Raw genomic sequence first — 15,565 nt, forward strand, 5'->3', positions numbered from 1 at the left:
TATATATATATATATATATATATATATATGTATATATATATATATATATATATATATATATATATATATAAATCAAAATCAGATAGTAGTCGATATTATGGTAACTTTACATCTCTGAGGAATGAAAAAATTTTAGTAATTCAATTCCAGCAACTCGATCTCTCATCCCAATAGATTTTGGATGTTTGAAAGAGAATGTTGATAGCAGTGAACGGAAGAACAAAACTGCTAATGGAAGTAGTTTATTGCATTCTGATGGTGCAAGCTCGAGCGAAGATGAATGGAGTAGTAACGATCACTTGTTAGTCAACCAGATCCCTCATTTTGTTTCTGAAGTTACCGGTAACATTTTCCTTGTTTCATTTAAATTGCTCATTTGTCCTTTCAATGTTTCAGAATGCAACTTAGCGAAGCTGGTCGAAGCATCAAACGGCAATTAAAAGAAGCGAAAGCGAATGATTTGGGTTTTTTATATCGAGTCAGGCTCAATACTGTAATGAAGTATTTGCTGGTTCCTCCTTACATCATGAATTACCAGGTCATTATTTTTCCCGAATCTGTTTTAGATAGAATCTATAAAGAGACAGGGAGTCAATCTTCAAGAAAATCGTCGTGCGCTTCAAGGGAAAGCTCAGCAAATTACGAGCGCTGTCGAATCATTGTCAAAAGATGCGCTGAAAGTTTATGACCCATTTTTGGTATTCGTATCAGGTATTCACTTTATTTTAAAATAATGTTTTCTTTTATCTCGAATCTTGCTATCTTGCTATTCTCTTCTTTTTTTCTTTTTTTTTTTTTTCTTTTTCAGGGAAATAAACGTTCTTTGTGATTGAAGTTGAATTTTGGAAAAGAAAAAGTAAAGCTTTCGTATTATGAGGGTGTGAAAGAAATCTCTCCTCTTTACACCAAATCATGGTTTAATCAAAAATTAATCTCAATAGAATTTCACTAATATAAATCGTAGTATAAAAATGGCGTATAACAGCTGTTGCAGGAATCCAACACTTTCATCAGCAGCTTTTGAATCGTATTGCGATGGTTTAAAGAAAATCCGCTTGAGCCAACTGAAATGCTTTTCAGTAAGAATTTTATTCCAGATGATTATCATAACCTATTTATTCCTAGCATAATGAAAAACAGCAGAATGGCTAGTCATAGGCAGCAATACAATTACAAATGTCGTTAAAGATTGTAATATGTATAAGTCAGTTGAGACTTATTCAGTTAAGAAAGCTTATGAATGCTTAATTTATAACAGGTAGACAATAAATGGATTTCCTTGGCGATTATCGTAGATAAAACGGGTTGTCGTAAAAGTGCAAACGGACATGAGTATATGATATGGAATACTTCTGACCTAACGGTACTTTATTTTCAGAGCTAAGTTGTAAAGCCTATGTCTATACTACTTAATATCTTTTTTATTTTAAAAAATTGCCTTTTGTTGCAATACATTGACTAAACAAAATAAACTTCTCAAAGGCAGAAATAAAATTTCTTTGTTTTCAGGATTTCCTAGATACAAATGTTAAGATTCTCGTTTTTGGTGATTGTATCAAAAAATTTTGGAAATTGCAACTTGGCAGTGTTATTGCGCTTGTAGCACCACCTTTTGCTGATGGGGATGATAAACAAAGTCAAAGTTTTTGTCTTTTTACTGCTTTTTTGTGATTTTTAGGACGGTCATTAGAATTTTCGCATATCTAATGCAGATCTGTCATTTAGGACATAATGCATGCCATATGCAGCAATATACAAGATTTCTAAATGAAGCTTGTGTTTTCGCGTCAAATTTTTTCATTTAATCTGTCTTCTATTATGTTCAATTTTTTTGCTTATTGTGTTTTCATTTGCCATCTTTCAATTTTTGTCTTTTCCAGTAACATTGAAATTAACGAAATGTGCACAAGTTTTGGAAATGGGATTTTGCCCTGATTTTGGTCACTGCAAGGTTTATTTTGAACATTTTAGAAATATATTCCTTTAATTGGAAAGCAAAGATTAAACCGCTAAGAAAAGTGCTAATAACTTTCTGTACCCTGTGTTGATGTAATGAAATTGTTGAGAGTGAAGGTTGTATAATTTTTCTATGCAGTTATTTTACTAGATCAAAATTTGATGAAAATAACATGTTAACCAAGTGACCGTTAAGAGTTCCATACCAAGTTTAAAAACATGTTGATGTTTCAATAGGCCGTTAAAAAAGATGGTGGACTGTGTCAAAATGTGGTGAACTTGTCGCAGTGCGAGCGCTGCGTATATCATGTTCAACGAGCAGCACAGAAATTCACAGCAAATCGTGGCTCATTTGCATCTATGCTAGCAAATCCCAAGCGAAAGTTACCGCTGCAAGAATCGAACTCATTTTCAGGTGGTATAATTACAATTCCGAGAAGGTCAGTTCGTAGTATTTTGAGATAATTTTATAATGAAAATAATTTTATACTCTTGACTTTTCAATGAAACATAAGGTTGTAATCTCCATGCATATATAGATAAAAAAGAATAGCACTTGTGACATGCAGTGAATGTTTTTAGGAGTCCCAAAGTTTCAACAAATGCTCTGTTAATAAATAAGAGTAGAAAACAATTGAATCAACACCTGACTAGGAGTTGTTTAATGCGGTCGAAAAGTTTGAAGGAATGTGAAAAGATGACGCTTGACGCTTTAATTGCGAAGGAGGTAACTACTTTATTTATACTTTATTTTATACTTTATTTGATTGTTAATTATACAATGAAGTGGATTTATCACTATCCATATTGCTTAGGAATTTGGCAGTTTTTCGTTCCTACTCAACATATTTAATTACGTCCTTCACTGATAGCTCATTCGAACCATTTAATCGTTAAGCATTAGAAATGACAGCATGCCGAACTCAGCGGATGTAACTGTCACAAAAGCAAAAAGGGACTACAATATTACACTGTTGTGATCAGTATACCGTTGAGATTGAAATTATTAAATTTATGGGGGATCTTATTTACCCTTTTTTATTATATTGAGTCTTATTTACCCTTTGCAAAGAATTCTCGTAATTATTTGTTTGTATCATAGACTGCAATTTGTGGAACAAAAAGTGCATCGCAACCGCATGGGAAAATATCCCCAAGAGATAGGAGCAATGAATCATTAAAAGAGTTTCTGCAAAAGCAGGTTTCTGATTTGTAAATTTTTCGGATTTTAATAATTATGGAGCTAGCTGGATCTATATAAGAGATATATACGAACGATTCAATTTCTACGAGATTGGCTTATAAAATTTGTAGTAGGTAGTAAGCTCATCTTCCACTGCAGTTTGGTCAAGATTGCAATTCTATGCTGGATACTCTGTCTGAGGATACTTTAGAATAACCAGAAAGTGCAGAATGTTATCATTTACTACCCTAAATACAGGCGTCCTTTTCTCAATTGCAGAATCAGAAAAATAGGAATCCGGCATTTTGATTTAAGGCAAAAAAAAACTTAAACTACTTTCACCAGTAGGTTTAAGTTTTGCTTCCTGGAAAAAAACATTGCTTAATAGCAAACAATCGAAAATATTGCGAAAGATGTTAATGCTTCAATAAAAGATTGATTTCAATGAATTGATAATTTGAAAATAGCACTTGATCAATGCTTTAGTGCTTCTGCTTCCTGAGTGATGTCCAGAGGGATATATTATGTCTCATTATTTAGGATGGAAACGAAAGTTCCACGCACTCGCCAATTCTTGGCAAAGGCTTAAATTCTGGATCTGTTTTATTAATTAGCCCTAGAAAAAGTGACAAACTAACTGCTTCAGAAAATACTAAGGTTGGTGAATTTTTAACAATATTTGCGCTAATGTCGTTGTATTTAGTGCAGTGCGTCTTACAGCAACGATGCAATGATATCTCCGAGACGGTCGTAATGGAAAGCTCGAATGAAATCCATGCTGTCAGCCTTAGACCGTTACGTTTAATTCATTTACTGGTTAGGCTAAAAATATGCTATGATTATTTGCAGCGCAAAGCTATTGCAACAATAATGAAAAGAGGTGGTCTGGAAAAGGCTGATCCAAACTCAATCAACAGCAAGCATAAAAAAAGACGTTTGTTCTGTAAGGCATTCTCTTTTTGTTTTTGTTTTTTCTAATCATTTCACCACGCATTTTTTGCAACACATACTCTGTACGGGAATAAATTGAAAGCACTGTTTCGATTATTTGGCCGAAGCATTGCTGAAATACAATGCAATGCAGTAATGCCTTGTTTATAAAAACAGGCAATCTGGATACATCTTTTCGTTTCTTTCAAAAACCATTTTACCATGCATTGCTTATAAGACATGAATATGTGCTGTACTAGTATTTATTTTCCTTTTCTTTCCGGGATTTACTTGAATTGGAAATCATTGCTCAAATTGGTTTAATCTTGGGATTTCAGTTGAGTTGCAATACTAAGGAAAACTTTGCGGTGAATTCCTAGATGATACATTTCAATTCATTTAACTTCCTAGAAACTTCTTTAGTTCCTCCGGAACATAAAGGACAGAAGAACACCGAAGTTAATAAGAATGTTAATAGCAACTCGGAAAAAGTCAGAGGATTCTCGAAAACTCTTTATACTGCCGAAGAAATTTCAAAGCTGTTAGAGAAAAGAAGCAATCACGAGGGTGATCTCCGTCGGGTAAGCTCACTGATAGTTGCAATCGTGTTATAATTTTGCCAGACGAGCTGGGTTCCTTCTAGAATTCCGACTTTTATATTAATAGTATAGCACCGTAATTACGGTTGTAAAAGGTTATTATATTTTATATTTAACTTTTTTTTTTTTGTAAAATATAATAATGATTAGAATCATTAAAGATTAGAATTATTTCGCAAAACATGATAATGCGCGAATCCGATTAGGTGCATAGTCAAGCAAAATGGCCATCGAACCAGAAAAACGGGCCCTGTGCTAGAGCGAAACAAACGCTAAAGAAAAAGAAGCACGAATTATTTAGTCATTTCAGTCGTTGTCTAATTTAAATTGAAGTTATTTCTCAAAATCCACCATTTCTCTTAGAGACAATCACTGTCATCGAAAACACATGGAATCTTTCTAGGAAGATGCTGCTCGTGAAAAGCGTTACTTCAGTGCTATGGAACAAAAAGAAAAACTGGAAAATTATCTTACTAAGACTATGGAAATTAAAAATTGCAATGTAGTTATATGCATGCAGGTTATTACGTCTTAACTTTCAAATATTCCCATGAGTGGTACAATTTTTCTTAGTTACATTGAAATGTCAGAAGAAAAACTGTAATATTCATTTGTAACAAGGTTTATTCACAGAGGTTTCAACCGCAGAAGCAACCACAGTTTCCGGAAGGGAAATAACGAAGCAACGGAGAGACTTTGCTAATATTCTACTTTTTTTTTTTCAGTGCAATTATACGTCATACAAACAGAGTGATCTATGCAAACAGTTACATCATACTGTAAAACAATGCAAGGCTAATAAACGATTCTTCCGTTGTAAACAATGTTATAAGCGCACAGTTTCGTATGAAAGACTACCCACAGTTCCTTGCACGGTTGGTCTTTCTAATTCGAGAAGGTTTGGGAGTTTGATGTAGATAAATGTAAAGAAGTTTGCTAAGCGAAGTTGGCCCGTCGTAACACTTAGCAAGAATGAGAGAGTACCAATTGCTCATATTTTAAACTACAAATTTTTCCGACCGAAGAACATTCGCGCCAGTACTCTTTCTCACAAAATAAAGTTAAGCAGGGAAGACATTTTTTTAATTTCCAATTCGTTTTTAGCATACAGCAAGTTCACATACTAGTCGTAACACAGTAAATTTCTAGCAATGCGGGTACAACGATTTCGAACGGGTAGCAATGAAGGATGAAAAAAAGGTAAAGCTGGCACAAGAAAATCTGCTTTTACGTGGCGAAGAACGAGAATTTGTTAATTGCTAATGTAGCGAATAGTTTATTTTTATATTAATTACCCATTCTAAGGCTTTTCATTATCTCCTCTCATAACTTCATGTGTGCGGATGTCATCAGTTGGGCATTATTAATAACTACTGCATCATAAGGAAGATACAGATCAACCGAGATGTTCATACATTCCTCCATTCTCAATTTATATTGATTATCTATCCTATCTATCGAAAGTTGATGAAAAGGATAGGATGAAATTATCCCCTCTGTCACATAACTTAGGATGGCACATAAAAGCTTTTCGGTTATATTTTGTCAAATATTGTGAAAGTAACCATCTTTAATTGTGTACGGGAAGCATTCGATATATTTTTTGAGTTCATGATGTGAAATTACAAAAACCGAGAAGCACAATTTTTGGAATCTTTGAATAGAGTGCAAAACTTGTCATATGTAACTCATGTTTTTTTTTCTTTTTTTTTTGTACACGTGCCTTATCACTTTATTCATCATCTAACCTATGCATGCTCATTTGTTTGTATGCATTTTGATAAATTACACAAACTGATGTAAGTATATCAGAAAGGCTGATGAAAGCAAGCAAACTCATCATTAAATGAAATTAACAGTTTTGAAAAATAGGTAATAGTTATGGGTCTATAATTTCATCTCATTTCTATGAAATTTCAGGTATCTGAAATCACAAAACTGTAACGCATGGAAATTGCAGCTTTTGTTTTAATAAACAGTTGTGGAAGGATCAGTAAATGATTGCAGATGACACCAAATCGCTAACGCCACAAACGTCTTTGCCAAGCATCAAACGGAAATATCCATCCTCACCCCACTGATCACCCCAGCTATTCTTGATCGTCCAGTAAGGTAGACCGTTTTCAACACCATAGCCAGTGATCAGTACTCCATGATCAATCCCTGACGGTGGGCAACGTGATCGGGATGGATGAAGAATTCCACTTTTATAATATGCCAACAATTTGGCATCAATTCCTTTAAAAAGAAAAAAAAATGATTCTGAAAGTTCATCAGTTAAAATCAAAAATTTGAATTCGAACTCAGAATATCAAACTGATGAAATTTAAAATCAATTTCAGTTGTATATTTTATAACAATCATACTTAGTAGTAATACAAGAATGTGTAAGAGAAGATTTTACATGGACTTGCTGAAAAAAGCTCAGGATGAAACCATCAAGCTTTCCCGTTTGAATTTATTTTGTCATTGGTTGGTATTAGGTTAATATCGGGTGCCACTTTCTCATATCATACTTCCCATTCTAACATAACTACTATACTATCTAATAATACTTACCAACAGAAAGAGGTCCACGTTGAACAATCCATGCTTTCATCACAGTCTCATTCCGTGGAATTTCCACAGCATCATCGATAGTGACAGCAATAGCCGATCGAATCAAATGACAAGTTCCATTCCTTGCTTTGTATGGATATTGATCTTCCGGTTCCAAACCACCCATTCTTTGTATTTCTCTGAAAATCAAAACCTATATTCCATTCTATCTTAGTTAACGTGTCTCGAATAGAAAAATTAAATATCTTATTTTTTAAAGTCCAAAAAATTGATTTTTTTTCATATTTTATTAAACTTCTTTCTCAAATTTCCCATTCTTATATATTTTTCCTCCCATTTTAACTTTTTCTATTAAAATATTGCAAACTAACCGGAAAGCATTGATTGGTAATCCTCCATTGCATCCTTTATCAATCCTATCACAATCAATCAATTCTTGTTCAGAAAGCGATATCAACTTGCCTGTTTTAATAGCCCAAAGACCTTCAATATTGCCAGTAACCGAAAAAGCCCAACAACTACCACAGGATCCTAAAATTGGAAATTTTCAAGAATCTAAAATGTAACAATTGGTATCATAGAATATTTTAACAAGTTAGATAAACTTGTAAACCTTGATTTTTTACTGGCGTGACAACTCCTTTTGTACGCCAATCAAATTGCTCTGGTAGATTATTGAATGTAAGATTAAACTTCTTTAAATCATATTCAACACCATTGGATACTACCCTATCCCACCATAAACTTGGTAGCATTGTCTGAAAGTTTTGTTTATTTAATAACAAAATAACAACAAAATCTCTATTCCAATACAATCAATAAAATTTTTTAATTTCAATTATAAATATTAATTTTTGAACTCCATAAAAATATCAATCAATCAGTCATTATTAATATAAACTAATATTGATTAAAATGAAATGATTACGTTTAAAGAAAATCACACATTTTCTTCGAAAAAAGTAGCGCAATCTTTAATTCCTTCGTCAAGATTTTACAAATAAACAGATATTTTTAAAATTCGAACAAAAAAAAAAATTTTAAATTCAAACTTTTTGGAATTCTTCAGGTGACATATCACTGAATTGTGTCACACCATAAATCGCTGTCCCTTTCTCTTCATGCTGCAATTTCTCGACGAAGTGCAAATTTTGCATATATTTTTTGAAACGATCCAATTGTTCCGCTACTGACGAATATTCTCGTTTGAATCTTAAACAATTATGATAGAATTTGATAACAAATATGATATGATAAAAATCAAATATGACTAAAATTTAAAATATTTAAAATGATTAAAAATTATGATAAATTATTTTATATGACTGAAGCATGCTTTAACATGAAAATATCATTGTGATCATTGATTCAAAATATAATCCGTGATCTGATATGAACTAATATGAGATATTGCATAAATGGAATAAACTGATACATTATATCGATAATTCTTTTCTTTTTTTTTCTCCCTCAAATCAAATATAAGATAAAAGAAATAAAGGAGAGAGAGAAAAGAAGAGATAATACTTCTTACTTTTTAATGAAATCTAAAAAACTGTTCCATAACATTTCCGTTTTTTTTCCCTCTTGCCAATTTTGTAAATCAATAACCGGATCAGTTACTTTCATATTCACCGTATCTGACTCATCATGACTGCAATAATTATCATTTCATTCGAAATTTATTATAACAATGATATAAACAATCAAAATTTTTGACAACCTTTTCATTTCGGCTAGCTGTTCCGGTGAAACATAATCGGAACATGCTAAAAGTTTCATCTTTCCTGCTATTTTCCAACTTGGTTGAAACATTTCAAATGTACAAGTCTGAAAAGAAAATATTAATAAAAATAATCGTGTTAACAAACAAGCAATTTATGCTATTTATGATTTTTTTCTTCAAAAAATAAAATAAAATATAATTTATAATTTAATTTGCATAAAATTTCACTTTATTGAAATCTGATTGGAAAATACTATACTAGTGGAAATAAATCATCGAAATAATTCAAATAATGTAATTTGTTTTAAATTATATCATTTAATCGAAAATAATCTGAAATTGGAAATGGCTAAAATGATAATTATAATTTTAAAACATTATATATATATATATTATTAACCTTTAAATCATGATATATCTTTGCTAAATAATTTTATCGAATTTCAACACTTTTTTTTAAAGTTGAAAATAAAAGTATTTACCTTCAAACCAGTTGCTTTTTTTGCTATACAATCTTTGCTATTGAAATTGGTATAAGCCTGAAATTTGAATAATATGCGATAGAAATGAAAGCAAGAAAAAGAAAAAAATTCCAAACAATTGAAGTTTATAAGAAGGAATGTAAAAAAAGGAAGTTTTTCTTACAATTTTTGTACAATTTGAAAGAGCAATTGCAATTTTGATCGAAAAATGCATTCCGGTATTATGAATGGTACCAATATCTAAAACTTTCACCGGAATCCACCAATACTTATCATCCCTTCCTTTGTTATATTCAGCCATTGCTAACGATAACAAATCCTGTAGATGATTAATGAATGATAGATATTCTAGAAAAATTCCAATACAAAATTTTCATCAGCCAAGTTCTCTTATTGCTAAAAATCAAAATTGTATGTATTTCATTGAGAGTCCAAAAAAGATAATTGTGGAATATTGGACAATTTTATTCGTCATTTTCATAAATATATTTTTAAAATTCATTGATTTCATTAAATTGTTTTTTTGAAACTCAAGTAAAAACTTTCTAAGTTACAATATATAATTCAACACGACTACCAAACTTGGCTAACCAGCTTCAGCTTGGCTAATCTTTCTTAACAAATCAAATATTAAACATTCAGCTACTAATGATTTCATTTACTTTATTTAGTCATTGCTCTTTTTCCAATTTAAATCGGATAAAATTTCAAATCCATTTTTAATTTAAAATTATTATAGGATACAATAATTATTGCCTCAGTAACTAATGTTGAAAAGATAGCTGTATGTCGAAAATGAACAAGCCTTTTAAGCTTAGGCTTATCATCTTTTTATACCATAATTGATAACAAAATCTTTTTTACCTCATATTTTTCTGTTGATGGATCATGCTTCTTAATTGCCAAGAGGACATGAAGCCCTAACAAAATTATCCAACACTTAGCCAACATGTAAATAATTCACACCAAAAGCTATCCAGATGAAAATTTGTTGATGATTTTGTGAAATGAATACTGAATGGAAATGAAAAAGCGGAAATTAACTATGAAAATGAAGTAAAATTAAAAAAAGAACGATAATATATTCAAATTATATTTTGTAACATTTTCATTTAGGCCTATAATTATACTGTAACAGTGATAATATAACTGAATAATGTAAGGGACGGAAAAAGCTATAAACATTACAACTAACGCCAATGTTTATATTACTAAATTTAACAAAAAGAAGAAGAAAAAAAAAAAAACGTAAAACAATCCTTAAATAATATAAACTTATAATTCCATTGTTGCAAAAACGATGAAGAGAATCGCTCGATCGATCAGATCGGTCGATGTTTCGACATTCCTGTTCTACCTCCTTTCATCTTCTGTTGTGCCCTTCCAAACAACTGTTACAACATCCTCTCTTATTTAATCGAATAAGCATCTGTTAACCACCATCATCATTAAACACCAAGCACCAACAGCGCCAGAAACAGAAAAAAGGAGCATTACAATGATTAATGCTAATGGAACTTTCTTTTTTTTTTTATTTGAAAGTTCAACGAAACAAAAAAATAAATTCGTTGTACCTCAACAGTATATGGCGGTAATTGTTCCTTATCAATACATGGTGGTAATGGCGCTGGGATATCAATTTTTGGTACATAAATTTGAAAATTAATAAATTGGCAGGAAAAAATATTCTTTAAGCTAGCAATCTGATCATTTATCCTACAAATGACTTCAAATGCATCACAAATTTTCTTCAAAAATAATATGAAAAAGAAAAGGTTTAACAAAATTAAAAAATGATAATTAAAAAGAAAAAAAGTTGTTTAAATATTTTGTCTGATTATTGAATGATAAATAGTTCCATATTATATTTACTTATTGTAATTCTTATTTGCTAAAAATCAACTCGCTAAAAATAAAACTTTCAAAGGGATAAGTGTCATAAATTTCGAGCATTCTAATTATTGTTACTTTTAATTACTTTAAATCTAAATTACATCGAATAGTACTTTAATTACTTAAATTTAAATTATTTCAAATTATCGTTACTTTAAATTATCCCAAGCATTATTTGATATCAGAAATGGTTATCTGTTTGATATGCTTGTAGGAACTGAAAATATGTAGAACTGGTTTACGATACAAATCTGCATTGTTTCTTGTTGATCTAACTGCGCTTTATCTGTTATTTTGCGCTTTTTAATCATTTGAAATTCATCATATAAGCAGTGATGCATTCGTCATCAAATTCTGATAAAATTTCACGGAAATAATAGCTTTGATGGATTTTTTTTTCCAAATTTCAAAATTGAGAATATTGACGGAATAGTATAAGTAAACGTACAATATATTAATATTGATAATGGAATTTGAAATGATTGATCTATCTGATGTTCATATCATTGATCATAATCAGCTAATAGATCAATCGTTTGATGTTTGAACTATTCGAGAAGTGACAGGAACAAAATAACAGCTTAAAATTACTTTATTTTTCCAAATTAAAATATTCGACGATGACAAAAGGAGGTATCGACACATCTGACGTATTTAGAGATATGATAAGTTGAACGTATTTGCACGTAACACGTAACACAATTTATGGTATATAAAACATGTGCATGTTCATTTTACAAAAAAAAAAATTTAATTTTGCTAGATAGGTTGAAAATTTCCGCACCTTAGAGGGCGATAAAACACGGGGAGATTTATGAACTGTTACGTACAAGCGTTAAAAACGTTTCAATAGATGGGCATGGGACAGTTAAAGATGATGTCCAAGGAAAATGCAAATTTTATTCATTCAATAAAAATGGCAGAATTTAAAAAAATGTGCTTCGTACATTTGATGTGCTAGTTGCTTGTTTGCATACTTGTTTACTTATGAATGAACACGTCTGTATTTCAACGTAAACCACGTCAAATGATATGAGACAAAAATCAGTTGAAATTACAATAAAAGAACACTCGTTATTTGTGAAATACTAATTGTTATACATCCGTCGATCACATTTACAAAACATTTCCCTAAGCAAATTTTATTTCTTTACATTTTGAAATTTAATTGGTGGCAAGATATCTGATAAGCAACTATATATGCTTCTATTTTACTTCATTAAGTTGTTTTAATAGAGCCAATTTTTTTCTTTTTAAATTTTTCGTCAAAATTTAAATTCGGGTCAGTAATTCTTCTAACCTTAAAGTCCAAAGTTCAACTTTTTTGCAAAATTTTCTAAACCTGTGCAGACAACAATTTTAAAACCATCATTGCGATTTACTGCTTTACTGTCTGTCTAATTACTAATTAATCGCTTAATTCCTTGTCAAAATTATCAGTTGTCATTTTACATGCACGCATGCACTCACAATAAATGTAAAGTATATGGATATGCTCCCTGGCAAAAGTTAACGATATCTAATTCATACCCATTAATAAAACAGACTTTTTAATCTTAGGCCTTTTAATTATGTAACTTTGTAATGCTTTCTTTAGGTAAACCTAGTAAAAAACATTACCTCAGATGAAAATACAAATAGCATTCCTCAGTATATGCGATTGTAATTTTCAAAGAGATGAATTCAATGATGCATTTGTAATATTCGATTACAGTCATTGTCAACACAGGTTTGACATCATTCATTGCTTGAAATGCTCTTTTGGACAGTTTATCTTCTTTGTATTCTTGAAATTACTTTTTGGCTAATTTTAATTTTAATTTTGCTTTACGTTTGTTTACTTTAAGAATTTTTGTAGACTGAAAGATATAAGCCAACTAGTTGAATCACTTTACTTTTACCAAACTTTTCATTTAACTTCGCATAGTTTAATATTCCAATTCAATGAATGTGAGTGATTTCCAATTCCTTTCCTTTTTTCTCTTTCAAGTACGACAAAGTATTCTCAATAATACGGTAGCAATAAACCGGTTGAGCTATCCGGTCATTGCTATACTTAACTTCTGATTGGATAGAAGAAAAAAAAAAACGTGCTTGTTTATAGTAATATTATGGGGAATACTTTAAGTATTTTATACTGAATATACTTTATAAGTTCACACTTATTTCTATCAATTACAGATATCAAAATGACTAAATTACAGATAGCAATTACAAGAATGATACGGTAACAGTAGCGTTACATTAACGTTACCAACAATTCCTTTATCAGATGATGATTGAAATCTGCCAAAATCTTCTATCATTGCCTGTAAATTCTTTAAACTTAATTCCATTAGCCTAATTATTTGTTTATTTACTTGCTTACTATCATTGCTCATTTCAGTTCAAATTAATTCCTATTCTAAGTTCATTTTTATTGCAACTACCTTATTCCAACCATTGGTTTTTTTATTTCTCGTAAATCACTCCCTGCATAATTCAATTATAACTAAATAGCTCCCTTAACTTGAATAATACTAGCTTAATAGAAGTAAATTTCTTAACCAAGAACTCGAATTGCTCTTGTATAATTAGTAAGTGATTACTGTTAATGGTGACAATGGACTCATAAAGAATTCAAAATTATCCAGGACTAATCGTTTCAGTTTTAGTTTTATTATGCTTCCACATTCAGGATTCTTAGACAATTATTCCCATTTCCAATTTAGTTAAAGTCGCATCATTTAGTCATTACTATTTTTGTTAATTACCATCGTTTAAATTAAATCCTACTGTTTTAATTACCATTATTAATTACTTCTGCTTTTACATTTGTACAAGTTTAAATAATTAAAGTCAAATTGTTGCTTATTTTCTCATTCCTTAATTCAAATAGGATTTTTTTTAATTTATCGCCCATCAGTAAATTAAAAAATGAAATTGAACTAAATATCGCATTTTGAAATTTAAATAAAAAGCTGAAAATTGATGTGTATATAATATAAATCCAATAAATACGGAAAACGGAATTAAACCTTCCGGAATTGAAAAGCAATAGAAAAGATCCGTAATTTTCTTTCAAAACGAAAAAAAATCGACTACCATTTCATCTGTCAACCAACAATTATATTTTTAACAGATACTATTGAAAAAAATTAAAAAATGCAACTTACTCTCACTCACTGCTGCAAACGCTACCCGTGAATCTTTCGTCGTTTTTTTAATGCCTAACCTCACATTATTTATTATGTCACTTTTGCTATTTAACACTTTCCAAACCTACAGCCACTCTATTTTGCAAATCACAGTAATCCCTACGACTTCATCAGATCCAACACTTTCTCTCATCACACTATTTACTTTAATCGCTCTTGAATTATACACTCTCTCTGAAAGATCAAAAATGATGTCTCATATAACAATTGGCAGTTCATTATGAAAAGTGTCTTCCCGCGGCTTCTTTTCCGCTCGTGTTTTATATGGGGGATTGTTCACGGTTTTTTAAAATTCTCTCCAAATGTTGAAGTAGTTCGTTTTGTATGTCGGAATCCCGAATCGGAAGAAAGATGAGAACCGGGAGCGGAATGTTATACAATCTCCGACATCGAGGATTGCTTCGAGCAAAGGGAAAAGAAGTATTCCAATTCTTGCAAGCCCTCATCACAAATGATATCAGGTCAAGTATGCTTTTCTTGGATTCACGTTTCTTATAAGCATGCATTCGAGTGGTTATGTGTTAAGTATGTTTATATAAACATCGAGTCAGTGCTTGATTAGTTGTAAAAATTGTTATATACATAGTGTATATAACAATGTATATAACATAGTGTATATAACAAAATATATATATAACAATTTTTACAATTGTTATATACATAGTGTTGTATGCGTCTTTGCAAAGTCACGTGATTATACGTGCAGAGTATTAGGTAAAATCATCTTTGTGTAAGATTTCTACTGCAATCAGCGGTACCAGTAGTTGTTTAATGAGGAATTGTAGAGAACAGTCTTGATATGCTAAGGATCGTTCCGCAAGTCGGTATGTTACGGAGTATTAAGTGAAAACTTAAACTTGTGTTTGGCTTTGCAAGTGTGAAATAAATTGATGAAAGTAATAATTTAGGCGTTTAGCAGATGGCCGTGCACAGTATGCTTTGCTACTCAACAGCCGTGGCCGTATTGTGGAAGATTTGATTTTGTATCGACAAGCAGGTGAAATTTTAATTGAAAGTGATCGAAATAACCAATCGAAATT

The 15,565-nt window shown here is 30.9% G+C and overlaps 3 protein-coding genes across 3 annotated transcripts in view; 2 read left to right on the forward strand and 1 right to left on the reverse strand.

Annotated features, from left to right (window-relative positions):
* Window positions 1-397: 397 nt before the first annotated feature.
* On the forward strand, window positions 398-5,638 carry LOAG_07186 (hypothetical protein; the record flags this gene model as incomplete). Its single annotated transcript, XM_020447361.1, has 14 exons — window positions 398-478; window positions 567-711; window positions 995-1,038; window positions 1,259-1,363; window positions 1,510-1,636; window positions 1,881-1,951; window positions 2,194-2,396; window positions 2,539-2,683; window positions 3,059-3,157; window positions 3,680-3,796; window positions 3,989-4,082; window positions 4,493-4,650; window positions 5,072-5,188; window positions 5,394-5,638. 14 exons carry the CDS (start codon window positions 398-400, stop codon window positions 5,583-5,585), a joined length of 1,698 nt encoding a protein of 565 aa, XP_020302399.1. The 3' UTR covers window positions 5,586-5,638.
* Window positions 5,639-6,387: 749 nt separating this feature from the next.
* On the reverse strand, window positions 6,388-10,534 carry LOAG_07188 (ctsf protein). The gene is made up of 10 exons (XM_020447363.1): window positions 10,300-10,534; window positions 9,599-9,754; window positions 9,436-9,492; window positions 8,951-9,057; window positions 8,762-8,881; window positions 8,280-8,439; window positions 7,841-7,985; window positions 7,599-7,758; window positions 7,228-7,406; window positions 6,388-6,906 (listed from the first exon to the last, which is right to left on the reverse strand). Exons 1-10 carry the CDS (start codon window positions 10,384-10,386, stop codon window positions 6,659-6,661), a joined length of 1,419 nt encoding a protein of 472 aa, XP_020302400.1. The 5' UTR covers window positions 10,387-10,534; the 3' UTR covers window positions 6,388-6,658.
* A 4,315-nt stretch (window positions 10,535-14,849) lies between these two features.
* Window positions 14,850-15,565, forward strand: part of LOAG_18340 (hypothetical protein) — a gene marked incomplete at its 5' end in the record, with an annotated part of 1,657 nt that continues 941 nt past the window's right edge. The window contains 2 exons of the mRNA XM_020451001.1: window positions 14,850-14,986; window positions 15,434-15,522. Of these exons, the coding sequence (XP_020305263.1) occupies window positions 14,850-14,986; window positions 15,434-15,522 (226 nt within the window). The remainder of the gene's footprint in view (window positions 14,987-15,433; window positions 15,523-15,565) is intronic.

The sequence above is a fragment of the Loa loa genome (assembly GCF_000183805.2).
Source record: "Loa loa unplaced genomic scaffold supercont3.266, whole genome shotgun sequence".
NCBI classification, from domain to species: Eukaryota; Metazoa; Nematoda; class Chromadorea; order Rhabditida; family Onchocercidae; genus Loa; species Loa loa.

Coding starts and splice junctions, on each gene's coding strand:
- LOAG_07188 (XM_020447363.1), bottom strand. CDS start 10,386: ATGTTGGCTAAGTGTTGGATAATTTTGTTAGGGCTTCATGTCCTCTTG. Junction 7,759..7,840: donor CACGCCAGTAAAAAATCAAG/GTTTACAAGTTT, acceptor TTCCAATTTTAG/GATCCTGTGGTAGTTGTTGG. Junction 6,907..7,227: donor ACGTGGACCTCTTTCTGTTG/GTAAGTATTATT, acceptor TTCTTTTTAAAG/GAATTGATGCCAAATTGTTG.